Consider the following 19252-nt stretch of genomic DNA (forward strand, 5'->3'; position numbering starts at 1 on the left):
ACAAAGCACTGTAGCAATTTAATTTTCCAGATAGTATTTCTTCATGGGTTTGGCCAGTTATTTCTAAAATGTGCTGGCCTAATTCCAAAGAACAACTGTTCTTTTTAATGCTGCAAAATTGTAAATGTAAATGGTATTGTATTAAACATTTAACTGAAACTGTGCTATTTTATTGGGATCTTGCTTGTTTGTATGATTATGGTTTTTAATAAAAAGAAATAAAAGTACAATACAAAAACATATAAATACCAAGTCAAGTGCATTTTTTTAAAATAAAAAGGTACACAATAAACAGATGTATACACAAAGGATCGATTGCAGAATAAACTAGGGTTGGACAACAATTATATTTTTGATCACGATAATCTTAAATCATGTTTAAACTCACATTAATTATTTAAAAATCCCTCTTCATTTAAGTTAAATCTCTCTGTTTCAGGGGAATGCAATATGCAAATGAATGTAATTTAATAATAGTATGAAATAGGTTGAATTAGAGAAGGGGTGATATAACATAATTTTTTGACATTACAGATGGTTTTATCCTTCATCCTGGAATAAAGACTTAAAACCTATTCCCAACTCCTTGTTGTCCAGCATGAGATTTTTATTTAAATCTAAAAAACACATGTTTTAAGTATAACATACAAGCAAAATGTGCACCTCAATCCTACCACAAAGGTTCACTAATATGCCAAGCGTTTCACCACATTGTGATAAATCACATATTTTAAATTAGATTAGAGCTGTGATGAAGAATTAATATGAGAGGAAATCACACAGATCCCATTTCCTCTTCACGCTCATTAACAACTCCCCCCCCGTTTCCAAAATCCAACTTTCACATAATTATTTAATTAGAAACAATTTTTCTACTCTCTCTCCCTCTCCTGACTGTATTTCAACAGTGGAAGATCATAATCATGGACGTAACTAGCTATGAGAACACTGTGGTTGTTTTTTGCATCATCAATGCTGATGCTCATGTAAAAATTCCGGATAAAAGTACAAAAGACGCATTTTCTCTACTGGTTTGCCGTGTACATTGGAGGATGAATGGTAAATACCAAACAGTCATATAAATACTGACAGCTATAGCTTGAAACCTGAGTTTGACCTCGGTAGAATGTCAGCTCTGGTTATGACGCTGATCATAATGTATGGATTACATTCCAGGTTTCAACAAAGCAGCTATTTATTTTAGGTAATGCAACAGGATTTATTTGAACCTCTAGGGTATCATCTTATCCCGTTTCATTTTTCCTAGCAATTTTGCTACAGTTTCACCAAACGTCTAAACTGAATAGACTTAGTTTTATATTGAGACATTAAGGTGTTATTCAGCAAATATACGACTCCCATAAGACCCCTCCCAATGATATATTTAATATTTTTATTATCCCAATGATATATTCTTTATCATCATATATTACTATATCAAGTACATAACCCTAGAGGTCATCTTTATACTGGACTCATTACACAAATCCCACCTTGCTCAGGCTTGCTCAGAGACAATCCCAAAGATATATGCTAGTGACTTTATTAGCCATGAATGCAGATGAAGATTTTAATGAAGATTAAGAAATTAAAATATTAAAAGAAATTCAGGGGTATAAGGTATTCCTTAAATAATTTTTAGGTTTTAGAGTGGGATATTTATCTGGGTAGAAGGGGTTACTGGTATTCGGAACATATAGAACTCTTCACCCCCTAGTTACAGCAGATTGATTAAACAATGGACTACAAGTTATACAGTCTTTACAAATGAGTGAAATTTGGAGGAATGCTAGACATTTTATTAATACAGGTGTTGCACATGTAAATATTTGGTTAAAATCAGCAGTTCTTGTTTTACTGCAGCTCATCTATTCTCTATATAGGCTTGTGGCAATGTGCCCCGCCCCTGTGTGCATATTATGTGTTGTATGTTGCGTGCGTGTGTTAATGTTGGTGTATAGTCATTGGTACACGGGATATAAACGGGTCTGTGTTTCACGTGCGATTTATAAATTGTATAATTATATTTAGGCACGGGATTGCACTTCACGTGCATTTAAAGTATAGTATGTGAGCACGGGGTTGCACAGAATTAATTCACGTGCTGGGATTCAAGTGAATAATTAATTAGTAATTGAATCCCAGCACAACAGTGTATATAGACGCACATTTCTTTCACTCGGAGTTGGGTGTTCGGTGAGTGGAGAACGGGATTGGAGACGGAGCTAATTGTGAATATATAAAAGTGAATAGTTAGAGTTTTCACTCACCGTGTTTGTTCGTCTGTCTGTTTAACTGTTTAGTACGTTTTGTTTGTCTATTTATTTTGGCGCAAGTGCCGTGTCCTGTGTTTTGTCTGTTCCAACTTTTTATTTTCTGTTCTGTTTATTAAATGCTGACCGAAAGCATTCGCTCAGCTTCACCAAACCACACCTCTCTGTCTGTTTATTTTCCTGCTTCTGGTCTGACGCCACCCACTCCGGCCGTCTTTGTGACAAGGCTGTACTCCATGTTGTACAGCATCACAAATAATGTAATTATTCTTTATCTCTTATGATGCCATATTCTCACACCATTTATTTTTAGATAGGCAATGCGCACTAATTAAAAACAGCTGCAAGCTCACCACACACGTAACAAACCCCAAAGCAGCTTTATTAGTTGCTGTTGTTAAAGGTCCCAAAATAAATGATTTATTGAAACTGATTTAATGGGAATGTTGTCAACAAATTAGAACGCTTAGAGTGAATTTACATGTTTGACCCAAATTTAATTTAGTTGAGCCATGTGCAGGTCATTCAAAACAACAGATAAACTGTCTGTGTAAATGCATACAGCAGGTAAATACTGATCCACGACTCTGTTTATAGCCTTTGTCCATTATTGGACCCCCTCTTTCATGTAGTTGCAATGCACTGGTCCATGTATGTCATGTGCTTCTTTATTTCCAGTGTAGCACCACATCCCCTCCTCACAATGATACAGCAACTGGTTGAATACAGTAAACAAAAACACTGCCTGCCAGTCACCAGGTTGTGACTTAGAAATACTACATTTAATCAATCTGCAATCATTAAATCTGATGAATCTCGTTCTGATTGCCTTTAGACTTAGCTAGAATGCAGCTGTCAATTCAGTGGTTTTTCATTTAGGTTAATCTGTGGGTTAATGTGGAAAATACTGCTTGTTAAAATTCTAAGAATTCAGGGCTTGAAGTTCAGCGTGGGATCGAGGGAATCGCACATTTTCCAAGTTGCTCCCGCAAATCTGCAACTTTCAGTGTGGGGAAAATCCCGCATAGATATTTTAAGACACCAAGCTACTGTATTTTTCACCCAATTTAGAATGCCTGTAACACTACGACAATCTCTAAAGAAGTGGGTGTCAGTGGCAAAAGCACTATGAGCCGCATTCTGAGTAGTTCTGGTTAAAATAAATAAATAAATAAAAGTAGTGCTGGATATTTTAAGTGCCGTGAGACTTTATTCTCTCGTACGTGATTCTTGGCCGTTATCTTTAAGGATTATAGAAACTCAGTACACTGCAGTATGAGTAAACAGTTTTGGGGGGAAAAAAATTCGATATTAAGTCTGTCTAGGTGTTGTTTTGCAAGCAGTGACTTTCGCTTTAACTCTGTAAACTCGGTCCCATTCATTTTGGGGCGCCAGCGCACTGAAGGTTACTCACATATTACTCAGGCACCGTAAAAGCCACCTACGTGGTTTATGGCTTGTTTAAAAGTACAGACTAGGGGCTTTCCAAAGACTACTCAGTGTGCGTATGCAGTACTACTAGCCGGAACTACGACTGCTTGAAGTTAAGCCTCATCATGGGACACAGTTCACAGCTTAGGTTTCATTTTGAGTCTATTGCTCCGTCACTGAAACAGCTAGACTGAAAGGGGTGGCACCGTTGGAAAACTTAAAAGCTCAGCTCCCCCACCCCCCCATGTTCATTTCATACTGAGGTTCAATGGTGCATTTTTTTTTTATTAGCCATCTATGATTACAATATGTGATCAAACATATATTTTTCATATATTCTCATCTCTACCACGTATAGTATGCCTGATCCTGTTGCAACTTAGATAATATGAAAGGAAAGTTTGTAGTCTTTCATTTGATATGTTACATGCATGCAGTACAAACTATCCAGCAGTTAAACATACATAAATGAAAACAGTGAAAAAACAGGTGGAAATAAAGAGTGTAAAGAGTTAAAAAAAAAAAAGAAATGGAGCACTGGTTAAAAAGAAAAGCACCTTTTTCTTCTGCTGCATGCAAAAATTTCACGTCAGGCAATGGCAAAAACAATGGACCAGTGTGAACGATGATGCAGTAAATATATATATATATATTATATGCAAAAGTTCCTTTTTTTGCCATTCCTCCCTTAAATTTTGGAATCCCCCCCATTGGTTGCAGCATAGAGGGGAAATCCCCGAGCACACAAAATGAAATTCAAGCCCTGGGATGTATGTTGTAAAGATGGGACGCTTACTGCATCTATTCAGAGATACCAAGCTATTTACTAGGCTGCTCCCCTCCCCCCCCCCCCCCCCCCCCCCCCCCCCAAATTAATTACAAATCAGGCTAATAAAAATAAATATAAGAAAGGCAACCCCAATCTCAAAACGTATGCCGACAACCAAATAATTTTATAAAATGTGACCCAAATATACCAAAAATAATTTAATTAACCAAATGTGACAACATAACAAAGTGTACCTTGTAAATGGAACAGTAAATACCTCTTGTGAAAGCCTTATTGTAAACTATAAACTGTTTTACAGAGACCAAAATAACTAGACAAACGAACTAGATAAAGTACCTAAATTACTCATGCAAGGTTTATATTAGCCTAACCCTTCAAATATTAAGTCACTATCTGAAATGGTTTATTTAGGCTTTGACACTGTGGTGGCTGCAGCTTTAAAAATTAACTAACACAGAAGGGTCTTGTATAATAGCTACAATCAAACTTGATTGATGTCAGCTGTGTAGGGAGAATGCATCAGGTCTTTATCACCCAGAAAGAAAAAAGTCACATGACTTCAATATGGCAGCCATCTTAGGTGACAGATCAATGTGAAGGGTGCCATTCGATTTTACCCACAGATTTCCCACCGAAAATATCAAGTTGTAAGCTGAAATGTTCTAGAGCTGGGATAATTAATCGAGTTACTCGAGTCGTGGCGATTATTTTAATACTCGACGATCTTTTTGGTATTCGAGTAATCGCCTTATATGCATACGGTATATTAGCAGCTATATTCACACCAGGGGCGTTCTCAAATAATAATTCCGATCAGCTGTTCACTCGGTCTGCTCTAGGCAGGAATACTGAACAGCAGATCGCTATTACTGATTTGGTTGAGAGAGTGAAGGCGATATATTAGTAAAAGATGACAAAAAAAAAGCCTATGTAGAAAAAAAATGAAGATGACAGTTTTTTTTGTTTTGTGTTTAAAAAAAACCCCACACACATACGTCTTCTGGTATCCTGTGACTATCCTTGTTCTCTCTTTTAGATAAATAAAACCTGTTTGCATCAAATTGCAAGTCAGACGTATTTCTTCAATAATCCCCACGCAACCCTATTCGAAACGTGATTTTGCTAATGTGTCGGTACTTCTTTATTGTTATTTTACAAGCAGCAGAATTGTCGCAATATTGTTTAGAATCTCTATCCTCCCGCTAGAACGTAACAATGTTGTTGTTACGTTAAAGCGCTTTCATTGGGCGAAAAATTTAATGAAACAAAACCGTGTTTAAGACCTTTTTGTGGCGACGTGTTGAGAGTGGCAAGCGGGAACACAGCAATAGTACAGAAGAACGGGGAAAGAAAAGGAGTTTGGAAAGTGATGGAAGTGAGAGGCCCGGTGCCAAGAAATTTGCGAGAATCGCCAGACACACAAGCGTTGTGTGCGATTTCTTTGGCCAACCTAACAATTCACAGGTTCAGTGCATAATATGCAAAGGAAAGATGAAATATCACCACAGCTTTGCTGCAACATCTAAAAAGGAGGCGCCCAACCGTCTCTCACTTGGTAAGTAATATTATTCATATAAGAAGTAAGTCGATATATACAGTACGATGCAGTTTTTGTCAAATGCAGTTTCTTTTTTATGATAAGAGGAATTACGTGTTCATTTAGCACATGAAAATAAACTATACATTTCGCACTTGCTATTGAATAAAGCAAGTATATTATAATCTGTTATTGTGTAAGTGCTAACACCAAGTATTGGTCTAATCTTAGACTTTTACCAGCACTATCAAACTTGTCAAAAAAACCAAAAAAAAACACGCTGCATCAGTCATAGAATTGCTGAATTTGTATCAGTCCTCTACAGCACTATTAGTTAATGGCATAATAAATACTATTTACAATTTTACTCCAGATTATTATTTCATTTTCTTTTTTTAAAGCTTGATTCTGGACAGTGTCTTATTACCTGTATGGAGTCTTAATTATACTTTTATTACATGTTTTTAAAAGCTAATAAAAACATGTTAATAATAAAAATAACTAAATCTGCCATTTTTAAATGTCTTTCAAAATTAATTAACTAGCTTCAAAGATACTGAGCCTTTGCAGTGGTGGAAGAATATGCATCGCCTTCCTCGCCTGGCCAGCCTTAGCCCTAGCCACGTTGATATGCTGGTGTTTTTACATAGCAACCTTGCATAATGTGTTTTTTTTTTAACTGCTATGTCATGTTAATTTGTTTGTAATGAGCAGTTTTCAGGAAACAACTTAGGAAAAGGTTCAGCGTTTTTGTAATGCTAAAAAAAGACCAGCAGTACTACAGACTTTTGTTTTAAGTGAATAGTGTCAACTATTTTTGCAAATAAGTTATTGACTTCTTTAAAGGTTAATGAGTTGACTTTAAAGAATTTTGCTCCACTTGTTCAGCAAACAGCAAAAATTCCAAGTAGGTTGAAGTGACAAGAATTAAGTTTTACAATTGTTTTCCAAAAATTCAGGAGCAAATTTTGTACTGTAGTTATTTATGTGAGAAAGCATTTTCTGATTAATAATACTGTAAAAAAAAAAAAAAAAAAAAAAGTTATGTGTTTGAGTGAGACTTGCTATTTTAGAAAGAGACCATCAACAGAGTAAGACAACTAAACCAGTATTGGAGATAATGTTACAGAATATCATCTACTATAGTGGGGGTGCCTTTTCTAAATTATTAAATGAAAAAAAAAATTAATCTAAATTAACAGATTAATCGATGAATCGAAATTCATGTCAATTATTTAAATAATCGCTCAGCACACCTCTTAAAATGTTCCATGAAATATTAGCAGTGGCTGGTTCAAAGCGGATTTGTAACATTTATAAAAGCTCCTTTCACAGGGTGCTTAAAAGGAGACTTGGTGTTTTTACATTCAGGAATGCTTTTTCAATCTAAATTTGTGAGGTAAGCACAATTTTTCTTTTTTTTCTTTTTTTTTCAACTTGCGGCACTGTATGCTGAAATCTTACAATAATCCTCGTCCTGAAATACCCAAAACATTCCAGATTTTTCATCCAATTCACTTTTTTAGGGGATCTGAGTAATCTAATTGCACACAGTGTTTATTTTACATTTAAAGGATGTAGATTAAAATGCCTTTTCCTTGCATTTTATGATTTGTTATCATTCAGAAGGCATCCTGTAGCTCTTATATAAAATACTGACTTCCACCTGCTTTAATACTACTGCACAGAGCAGGCCAAGAGACTTGAAAGGTCACGGTCTCATAAGATTCCTCTAGTATCATGTCGGCTTAGAGAGCTTACAGAAAAATAAATAAATCTCAAAGTGAGAGCATGTGACTCAAAGCCATGTAATGCCTGGCCGAAAAAAAACCTGTATGCATTTAAAATGCCTTTCTTTAATAAAGTATGTATTTATTTTGTCTTTGGTATTGTTATTGTTATTGTTTATTATGCAGCCACTCATCCTGTTGTTTTATTTTTCAACACAGCTTTTTTCCTTGCATTAGAATTGTAGTGATTCAAATGGGTTCTTTTTGTTAAAGTTCTGATGCCACATTTGAATGTAAACATCAATCTCTCTTTCCTACTTTCACCTGACGAGACCTTTGAGATCTTGAAAGCTTGTGATTATTGTTTAGTTAGTCCAGTAAAAGGTGTCACATATCCTTCTCTTTGTCTAGTTAATGAAGTATGAAAGGCTACTCAAACACATTACCCTAGCAAATATTCACAGAAAATATCTGAGTCAATTGTACCCGATACTAACAGGAAACAACAGGACGATTCTAAATGACGGGTTCACACCCACACATACTTGTTACAGTGTATGCCTGACTCGACTATGGAACTATGACAGTGGTCATAACAAAAGCAAACTCTCACAAAACGACAATACTGTATATCTATCCAACAGAGATACAAAACAAATCAGACTTGTAAACTGCAGACTTCAGCAGTGATTTTTAATCTGGAGTTCAGAAACATTTTTCACCCAGAAAAAATGTTGTTTTTTTTTTGTTTGTTTGTTTTTTTTTTTGTATTTTCTAAAGTACATAATATGTACATTATATTATATTAAGTTCATAATATGTATTTATGTATATTACACTGAATTAACAGTGATGTAACGATAATGTACTTGCAAATAAACATTATTTATCTTTGTAATACTGGAGACAGTCCACAATGTTATACTAATTTAGGCATAATTGGAACACACAAATCACTGGACAAGTGTTGCAGTTTTAAAATTATTTCCAACTTCTGTGTTTTTCCCTTGCACAAGGTGTTAACCTACCTGCACGATTTGCAGCACGGATAAGCACTTCTCTCTGACGTCAGCATATGGACACCTCCGGGACAACATCAGCAGCCGGGCCAGCATCCAGTTCAAGCCATCAGGAGAGCTGACAGGCGATCGCAGTGGTTGAAGGACTTCTTTACTAATGGGACCTATCTTTTCAGCTCTGCGCAGCACTTCTTGACTTATGTTTTCCATTGACATTTCTCTGGACCTTGTGTCTCTGCTCCCCAGTCCATCCCACATACCGGCACCCTCGCATATATCCATACTGAACTTACAATATTGTAGGTATTTAACACAGTATTGCATAACTTTGTGCCTCAAATGTATTAAATTGTGTCTTCCATAAACAGACTAGTTAATGCAACTTGCAAGGAATTTTTTTTTTTTTAAAGTTCTCTAACTCAGTATCGATACTGGTTAATAATGCATATAACCACACTCGACACCCAAGTCACTTATGTAATAATTAATTAATAAAATATATGTAAAATATTTTTTTAACGTATTTCAAATTTGAAAAAGTTATTTGTTAAACACTGTTAAATGTATCAGATCTGTTCTTAGAACAACGACCACTCCATAATTGCCAATAGTTCTAGTTCAGCAGCAATGCACAGTTCTCTTGTGATATGCGCCGTCTTCAGTTGTGTAAATTAGTTATTATGTTAATGTATTTGACAAGCAAGGAAAACTCGAGGAACGTTCCAATAAATTCTTCTTTTGTTTCCTAAAGTCCTGTGTTTAGCACAAATCCGTTCTCTCCCCAGTCACTAATGTCCAGTGATAATACGCAAAACGTCAAAACTTTACTGTTAACTGTGGTGACACTTGTTTATCAAATCGAAAAACGTTACAAATAACGTTGCCATTTTGTTATATTTGCTTCAAATGGAGTATGTATTGTTTATGTTGTCCACGCCGTATCTTGTAGAATAACACCGCGATTGAAAATACAGTTGGACAAAGTGTATGTTTTATGCACTGCAACTCGTACACAAAAAGTAAGGAATCTGGAGGTATCTTCTTTTCACAATCCCCGCTGAACATCAGGATTTTCAGCCTCTGCAGTGTAAACCGCTAGCTAGCTGTTCGCTAATACGATCTCTTTTACCGTAGTAATTATTAATGTTATCAACCAGACATGGCACTTTCAAATTTTACATTCTACAACACAACTCCAATTGACTGTTTACAACATTAATTATTTAAACCTACATCTTCCAACCTATAAGTATCCTGCTGCTGTAAATCTTGTTTCTGCACCGGCAAACCTTTCCCAAGTCTATTCAGCAGGTTGCATTTTAATTGACAGCCCAACCACTCAATCAACTACTCAGTCCATGATAGAGGCGTACCGTTAATGACATTCAACCAATAAAATAAATGTATACAGCTGCTTTGTTTCTGATTTGAAGGTTGGTAATGACTGGGGCAACCCACATTGGTTTCTGGGACTTGGTGTTTCATGAGCCTTTCAATTCCTTTGTATAACTATAAAGGCACGCGGTATAGATTTGACAGACACTACAACTCCCGAAAGGCACGCAGAACTGCAGTTAACCATTCCAGACCACCTTTTCAACGCTAGGTTGTTTATCTGAAAATGAACAGAACATCTGTGATGTGCACGCCCTTTGTCAAGAATACAGTTACAGCTATTGTCGTAACTGCCGTTACTGAACAGTATGTTAGCCCATATTTTAATTAATAATATACGGTTACAGTTGCAACGTTATACAACCATAATATGCAATTTTGTATTTAACAATTCTATGACTTGGTGACTGCTTATATTAACTGTATTTAAATAAATGTACCATGTTACGTTTCCTGTATATCTTTTACTGTCATCAGGGCAACTTTTTGTACCCCACAGAGTTTACATAAACAGTTTTAAAAAAAAATTGACTGAAGAGGATTTAAAAAGCAAACTTTATTGACAGTATAGTTTGTTTACACAATTCTGCAAATGTTGCATACCCCCATCCTATTCCCCCCACACACTGAAACCTGGAAGTCAAACAGTGGACCCTGTAGACAAAGAGTAAGGCTTCGGTGGGACCTGATTATCTGTAACACAGTAAGTGACACTGCAGCAGAATCATGTTACATTAGAAAGAGACAGACAGGGTTGTGGCAGAGAGAGAGAGAGGGAGAGAGGTCGAGACAGATGCACTTCTTAATACACTAATAAATACAAACACACAAGGGACATTTTCTGTAAATTCTGCAGTTCTGTCCCAGAATTCCCAAACATGCCCAACACACAGAGACTGTAAGTCCTGCTGGGGGAGGACATCCACACTGGCCAGTACGTAGAGATCTGTCACAGCCTGAGGGACACACAGTGAACACCTCACACCATAACTGAGAGTGAGGGACAGGGAAGGAGGGAGATGGATGGAGAGTCGGAGAAGGACAGAAGGAGAGTAAGGGAGGGTGAAAGAGGGAAGGAGTGGAAGGGATATAAGGAAGAGGGTGAGGGAGGGAGAAGGAAGGATGAAGAGAGGGAGAAAGGAATGGTGAAATAGGTTAGAGAGGGAATGTGAAGGATAAGGAGAGGGAAATGTTTTAGTAATGTTTAATGTTTAGTAATGTTTAGTTCATATTATTATTATTTATTTCTTAGCAGATGCCCTTATCCAGGGCGACTTACAATTGTTACAAGATATCACATTATACATTATTTCACATTATACAGATTTCACATTATTTTTACATACAATTACCCATTTATACAGCTGGGTTTTTACTGGAGCAATCTAGGTAAAGTACCTTGCTCAAGGGTACAACAGCAGTGTCCCCCACTGGGGATTGAACCCACAACCCTCCGGTCAAGAGTCCAGAGCCCTAACCACTACTCCACACTGCTGCCCATATATATGCCAGTTAATTGTTGTATTGTTATAAATTGCTTTAGCAATACTTGTAATATAGTCATGCTAATAAAGCACATTTAAATTGAATTGAGAGAGAGAGAGAGAGATTGATTTTACTTGCTGTGCAGTATGCTATATGATTGTAATTTGACAGTGCTGTTTCTGACACATACCAGCAGTTACTGTATGAAAAACTCTCAAACTCCACTGTTTCTGAATTTTTGTCTGAAATGCATTGATGTATTTTGATGTATTTTTAAACACATGCATGTATTTGTCTCCGATTATATGAATAATTATAATGTACAATATTTGCTTGTAAAATTCATAAACATATTTTACTATGGCACAGCAAGGGCATGGCATTCTATTTACGTGACCATTCGAGAGAGAGAGAGAGAGAGAGAGAGAGAGAGAGAGAGAGAGAGAGAGAGAGAGAGGGAGGACTGTTTATTTTGGGATAGGGGAAATAGTTGCCAATGGAAAGCTCACTAGTCTCATGATGCTGATGAAGGCTGGTACAGAGATTGCTCTCAATCAGACCATCTGGGCAGGCCTGTGCTACTCGGCAGTCTTGACAGAAGCAGACTGGAGATTTACAGAGTCAGACTGCAGAGCATGTTATGCTCTCTGGTATAAGACAGCTGGACTAGCAGATGGCTAGTGTATGCAAGGATGCACGGGAATCAGCACAGCAAGTGTAGACTGCACTGTCCCATGAAAGAGGAAGTGAGATATGAAGAGGAATACAAACTTATACATTCTTGCCAATACACTTTCCAAATTTTAAGCCTGTAATGCCTGGGTGGCTAACTTGGGGATTTTTTCTCAACACTGTCACTGTTTTTGTGCAACAGATTTTATCAGCCTTTTCTGTTTGTTAATTATTTACTTTAGAAAATACTGTATTGCAAAATATTTACATAAAGCATGCTGTGCAATTCTAATAGTCAGGATGTATTTGCTGGTGTATTCACTGCATAATAGAAAATAATATGTAAAATATGCACAGTATTCTTGCAGTTTGTCTTTTTTTCCATACTTTACTAAACTACATGGTAGTGTTTAGTCTTCCATTATACTTTACTGTGTTAGGCATCATATACCACAGCAAATTTGTAAAATTATATTCAATCTGGTTCTGTGAAACTTTTTTTAATGCTTTGGAACTATATAGAGCTTACATTAGCATAACAACTTCCTTATCATTATTTTAGGACAGTTCGAGACAGTTCAGGATTTTCAATTTACATTGCAATGCACCACCTGTCTCAGGTACCTTTCACAGCAAGACTACACTACCAGAATGTATTGGGTGTGAATTGAAAAGCCTGAACTGTACCAAACTGTCCTAGTGTACATGGAGTCATATGGTAACCTTATCCCTAAAGTTTTACAGACTTTATTTTATCTTTGACTCTTTTCTAGTGCATTACAGGCCTCTGCACAGTAGATTCACTCCCTTTGTAACAGGTTTGTTGAACCCATCTGAAACTTGAAATTCCCTTTGATGCACATTTAACTTCATCGGTTAGTTTCATAGACCCTAATTACCACTAGTCTTGGACAACTCAATGTTAATTTAGGTAAGGTAATCCACAACAACCACATCTGTGTATGTGAAACTAGCCGTAGGGTATGTGTTCTTGTTCTTGTTCTTTATTGGCACAGAAACTCCTCCATCAGGGACTTACTAACACCACCTACCTGACAGGAGTATCAATTAACCTTTATTTTTGATGAGATAGAAAAAGAGCTAAACCTTAATATATATATATATATATATATATATATATATATATATATATATATATATATATATATATATATATATATATATATATATAGTAGCACTTTCCTGTAGACTTAGTTAACTTAATCACGGCTTTCTGGGCCACTTCCCTTATGGAAATGTCCCATGGGGTTCCCATGTATGTGTTCTATAGTAATCATGACCCTATTTACAATCTGTAAGGAGTTATAAGCTACTTTTGCAATTGACCTTATGGAGAAGGCAAAGGTCAGGGTCAAGGCAATTTTTGAATGAGCATATATGGGTTCCTAGATATGTTCCATAGTAACCATTACACTATCTATATTGTACCATAGGAGCATATATGGTTTGCTATATGCGTTTCATAGTAAACATTAGCCTATCTGCACTCTGTAAGGAGTTATAAGCTAGTTTTTATTGGACCTTTAGGAGAGGTCAGAGATCATGGGCAAGGACATTTTTTGATAGAGCATATGTGGGTTAATTTGTGTGTTCAATAGTAACTGTGGCACTGTCTGCACTCTCAAAGGAGTTATAAGCAACTTTTGCATTTGACCTTTAGCAGAGGTCAGAGGCAAGGGCATTTTTTGAGAGCGCATATATGTGTTCCATAGTAACCATAACTCTAATTGCACTCTCCGAGGAGTTATAAGCTAGTTTTACATTTGACCTTAATGACAGGTCAAGATCAAGGTCATTTTTTAATAGAGCATACATTAATTTCCATAGGTCTCCACTGCTCTGTGAAGATTCATGAGTCTACAACATTCTACCTTAGATAAATACTGCAATATATGCAAATATGTGCAAATTGACCATAGCTGGAATTTGATTGGCTTGAGGTGGCCATGTTTTTTCATGTAGCGACTTGCCTTGAGCAAACTTGATAGACAACCTTGCCAAGGCTATGTATGCAAAGTTTCACTTCAATCGGCATAACGGTTTCATAGAAAAAGTCAGAATATTTTTCACAAATCCAATATGGCCACCAAACCATGTGACCAATCATCTTCTCTGGAGCAAATCTATATCTACGGCATGATGGTAGTCTGTGCCCCAAGTTTCACATCTCTACCATAACTGATTTTAGGGAAGAAGATTTATTTAATTTGGCCAAAATCCATAAAAAATCCAATATGGCTGCCAAACCATGTCACCTATGACCTTTGTTTTCGCTCTAACACAACTTCCCAAAGGCCTCTACCACCACTCTATGAAGATTCATGAGTCTACAACATTATACCTTAAATGAATACTGCAATAAGTGCAAATATGACCATAGCTCAAATTTGATAGGCTCACGGCAGCCATGTTTTTTTATGTAGAGACATGTATTGAACAAACTTGATAGACAACCTTGCCATGGCTATGTATGCAAAGTTTCGGTTCAATCGGCATAACGGTTTCAGAGAAGAAGACGTTTTAATGTTTTTTGCAAATCCAATATGGCTGCCGAACCATGTGACCAATCAACTTCTCTCGAACAACCATACATCTAGGACATGAGGGTAGTCTATTGCACCAAGTTTCAGATCTCTGCAATCAGTGGTTTCAGAGAAGAACATTTTTTTAAATTGTCCAAAATTCTCGAAAAATCCAATATGGCCACCAAACCATGTGAACTGTGACCTTTTCGCTCTGACACAACTTCCCAAAGGCCTCTACCACCTTACCAAGTTTAGTGAGTTTTCATGCAATGGTGTTGATTTTATAAGCTAGTTTATAATCTGACCTTTAGGAAAGGTCAAAGGTCACTGACAAGGACATTTTTTTGTAGAGCATATATGGTTTCCTATATGTGTTCCATAGTAACCATGACCCTATCTTCACTCTCTACGGAGTTATAAGCTAGTTTTTCAGAGGCCAATTTAATATTTTCGACAAATTAAATATGGCCGCCAAACCATGTGACCGATCGATTTCTCTTGAACAACTGTAAATCTAGGACATGATGGTAGTCTATTTCACCAAGTTTCACATCTCTACCATAAGCGGTTTCAGAGAAGAAGATTTTAAAAATTGGTGAAACTTTGAGGTTCCAGCTTTTTTAACCATTGAATACCCAATGAATTGACAAAATATTCAGTGGCAGCAGTAGGTGTATTTTCAAGGTGTTGTTTTGCCAGTATGGGTAAATGTCTGAATATTACAAAGGTTCTAGCTATTTGGTATGGAACACTGTGACAGAAAGACATTATGATTCTTAACCACTTTGCCACAAACACCTTGTGTTCCTCTGTAAAGATCAAATCATGTGTGATTACCTGCTTCAAACATACAGATTGAAGTGGCCCACGGGGGACCCCAGTTTTCAGCTGCTTCAGCTAAGTGAAGAAGCTGGTGCATGTTGTTTGGTGGTCTTATGCTTTTTAAACGTCTGTCAACATCATTGACCCTGTTACCAATGTAGCATGGTAAATCATGATGGATCGAGTCAAACCAGAGATTACACATGTATCGTGTAACACCCAACAGAACACAGTGCATGTAATCAACTGCAACCCCTTTAATGATGTCAAAAGATTTTATCATCAATAATGGAGTCACAACCTTAACACCATGCCTTATGCCTCTGTTATTTGCTGCATACATTGAATCACTAATGAAGTTTCTCTGACTTCTTTTGTGGTGTAGCTGAGAAAGCCATTTCCCCTCTGAACCATCTGATCTGGATTCCAACACCATGAACATCCAAATTCCCCATTGGCCTGTTGAATGTTCTGCAGAGTACATAGTGCTACAGAATCACATGAACATAAAAGACTACAAACCTTGGTTGTTTTATATGTGTTAGTTAAATTGCAGAACCAAGTGAAACCTTCAGGTTCTAGTGATACACATGCTGAGACAAATGGTTTTAGGAAGGATGTTATTACAGGTTTGAATCGACCAAACCATTGGCCTGTTAAAAGCATAATAATAATAATAATAATAATAATAATAATAATAATAATAATAATAATAATAATAGAGTATTGTCATTTTAACTGCACGATTGTTGAGTTTAACGTCTTTTTCGTTATATACGTTGTGTGTGTGATTTTTCTTTTTTTTTTTTTTGTGTAAAAAAATCATCTGATATTCGTTTTAATGTGCACCTGATTGATGTAATTGAATAATTAACTGGACAACCTGCAGCATGTGAAAATTGCCTTGTTATGCCTAATACGGGGGGAGGGGGGAGAAGAGAGAGGAAGGCACAGAAAAAAACGGGTAACTCAGGAACGATATCAAAAGAGATTTATTTATTTATTTATTTGACTTTGTAGACACCCAGTACGCTGGGGTATCCGGCTGCTTGAGTCTCTGGGTTGCAACTACAAAGACCGACCGAAGCAGGGACGACCAGGGCCCATTCGCACTAACGGGGAGGCTGACAGCTGGATCCGTGGAGCAGTGATCAACGAGACCACAGAGCGCGGCTGAGTGAGCCGGTAGCTAAGAGACTGAGTCATAGCTTTCGCTATCTAAGGGAGAGGGATTCGTTTACTCCCCTCTTCAAAGTTAATTGCGACCTTTCCTTTTTTTAATAGTTTGTATATATATATATTTTTTTCTATCACTGAAAGTACACTTGGTTTTGCGTTTTTTTTATTATTATTTTTTTTTTTGTTTTAAGTTTGGATTTTTTTCCTTTTTTATTTTTTATTCAAAAGTTTTATATATATAATTTTTTTTCTATCACTGAAAGTACACTTGGTTTTGCGTTTTTTTTTATTATTTTTTTTTTGTTTTAAGTTTGGATTTTTTCCTTTTTTTATTTTTTATTCAAAAGTTATATATATATATATATATATATATAATTTTATTTTCTATCACTGAAAGTACACTTGGTTTTGCGTTTTTTTATTATTATTTTTTTTTTGTTTTAAGTTTGGATTTTTTTCCTTTTTTATTTTTTATTCAAAAGTTATATATATATATATATATAATATATAAATATAATTTTTTTTTCTATCACTGAAAGTACACGTTGGTTTTGCGTTTTATTTTTTTTTTAGATTGTTTCCTGCTTTCGCCCTGCCCCCTCCCTTTTCCGAACATCTGCTGTAGTTGTTGTTTGCTACACCCTTTACTGGTTTGGACTATTTGAATGGATGGACTTTACAGACTGAGCCCTGGAAAGAGACTACCTATCATTTGGACTCCTGTTTACATATACTGTCTCTTTTGTGTGTTCTGTATTTTTCCATTTAATGTATTATGGGATAATGCTAATTGATTGTTTAATTTTTTTTTAAAACCTGATTTTAACTGTTGGGATAATAAATGTTTTATAATTGATGGTAACTGGTGGACCTTTTGTGTGGCTGCTCAATTATATTGTTGCTTCCCTGAAATTATTATTATTTGTTTATTTAGCAGACACTTTTATCCAAGGCAACTTACAGAGACCAGGGTGTGTGAACTATGCATCAGCTGCAGAGTCACTTACAACTACGTCTCACCCGAAAGACGGAGCACAAGGAGGTTAAGTGACTTGCTTAGGGTCACACAATGAGTCAGTGGCTGAGGTGGGATTTGAACTGGGGACCTCCTGGTTACAAGCCCTTTTCTTTAACCACTGGACCACACAGAAATAAAACAAACTTGTTCTTAATTTTAGCTATAGACAACAAATCACATAGTTATCTCTTCTCTATAACTAAAAGGTTGGCATGGTTAATTTAATTATAGTTTGTATAGTGCCTGATACCATGGCTCACACTTACCATCGCAAGTGTCTTCAATATTATTAGCTGCTTTTCTCTGTCTGAAAGTGGTATGTTAATAGCTCAGAAAGACTGCTGTTGAAAAACATTTCTTTTAACTGGCTTTTCAGTGGAATAACAATAAAAAAATGCCATAGATTATATTTGTTTAACTGTTTCATAAATTCTACATGTAGTTTGAATATCTGAACCAAGATCTGTAGAACAGTCAGGACAGCAGAAATGAAGTTCATTAATTCCTGTACATAGCTTCAACAACTTTTAAACCGCCTCTCTTGAAGTACCAATATTATATATATTTTATCCTGCATTTTTTAAACAGTATTTTGGTTCAAACTAACTTTTTAAATAGACCTATATATTACAACACCTTTAGTTAACTCTTTTGGCACTGTTCTTCCTACATTTAGTGAGTAATTATAATACATGTCCTTTTCTAATCAGAAATGATGAAGCAAACCTGAGGTATCAGGGGATCTGAATACAACTAAACACCGTGACGAGTGTTATTCTGTATAATGCAGGTTATAACCCACAGTTGGCTGTGTATTTTCTATGAAATATGAGTCATGAGACACAATTAATTCCCCTAAAATAAAAATAAAAGCAGGAAACTTGTATACCCATCTCAGGTGTAATATATTCTCAAAGGACAATATCTGTGTTTTTCATTTTAGTTTCTACTACGGTTGTTAACATACTTGATCGCCCTCTTCCTGCAGTTCTTCACTTTCATAGGTTTCTGATACACTGGAGATCTGATGTGTAAAACTTGTAGAAGCCTCACTTGCAATAGCATCTGCATATTTGACCCTGCATAAAAAGCAGTGTCTAGTTGCAGTGTCTAGTGTCTAGTTGTTATATATATATATAGGATGCTGTGCAGAGTGTTTACTTTAGGCAAGGTAGGCTTCATAAAAGGACCTTATATATAGTTTTTTTCTGCAGAGTTATACTTAACAAGAAACTTTTTCATTAGCTTCATGTTTATGCTTTATTATTCCACTGATGTTTATTTTATATTTATGTTTGATAATTATTTGGAAACTGTTCTAGAACGCATTACGTACGACTATTTTGCAGCTTTAG

At 36.0% G+C, this 19252-nt stretch overlaps 1 protein-coding gene and 1 long non-coding RNA gene across 3 annotated transcripts in view; one reads left to right on the plus strand and one right to left on the minus strand.

Annotated features, from left to right (window-relative positions):
- The window catches only part of LOC117411304 (sestrin-1-like), a 66377-nt gene extending 56308 nt beyond the window's left edge, over positions 1-10069 (minus strand). Inside the window, exon 1 of one of the 2 annotated variants that reach the window (XM_034018600.3) lies at positions 8790-10069. In XM_034018600.3, coding sequence (XP_033874491.3) covers positions 8790-9104 — 315 coding nt within the window. In that variant the 5' untranslated portion in view covers positions 9105-10069. The remainder of the gene's footprint in view (positions 1-8789) is intronic. The other variant, XM_034018599.3, reaches the window with a different exon arrangement.
- A 6512-nt stretch (positions 10070-16581) lies between these two features.
- Positions 16582-17749, plus strand: LOC131737389 (uncharacterized). The gene is made up of 2 exons (XR_009329003.1): positions 16582-16885; positions 17453-17749. It is a non-coding gene; the product is annotated as an uncharacterized LOC131737389 (long non-coding RNA).
- Positions 17750-19252: the final 1503 nt, after the last annotated feature.

Source organism: Acipenser ruthenus, chromosome 6 (genome assembly GCF_902713425.1).
Source record: "Acipenser ruthenus chromosome 6, fAciRut3.2 maternal haplotype, whole genome shotgun sequence".
NCBI classification, from domain to species: Eukaryota; Metazoa; Chordata; class Actinopteri; order Acipenseriformes; family Acipenseridae; genus Acipenser; species Acipenser ruthenus.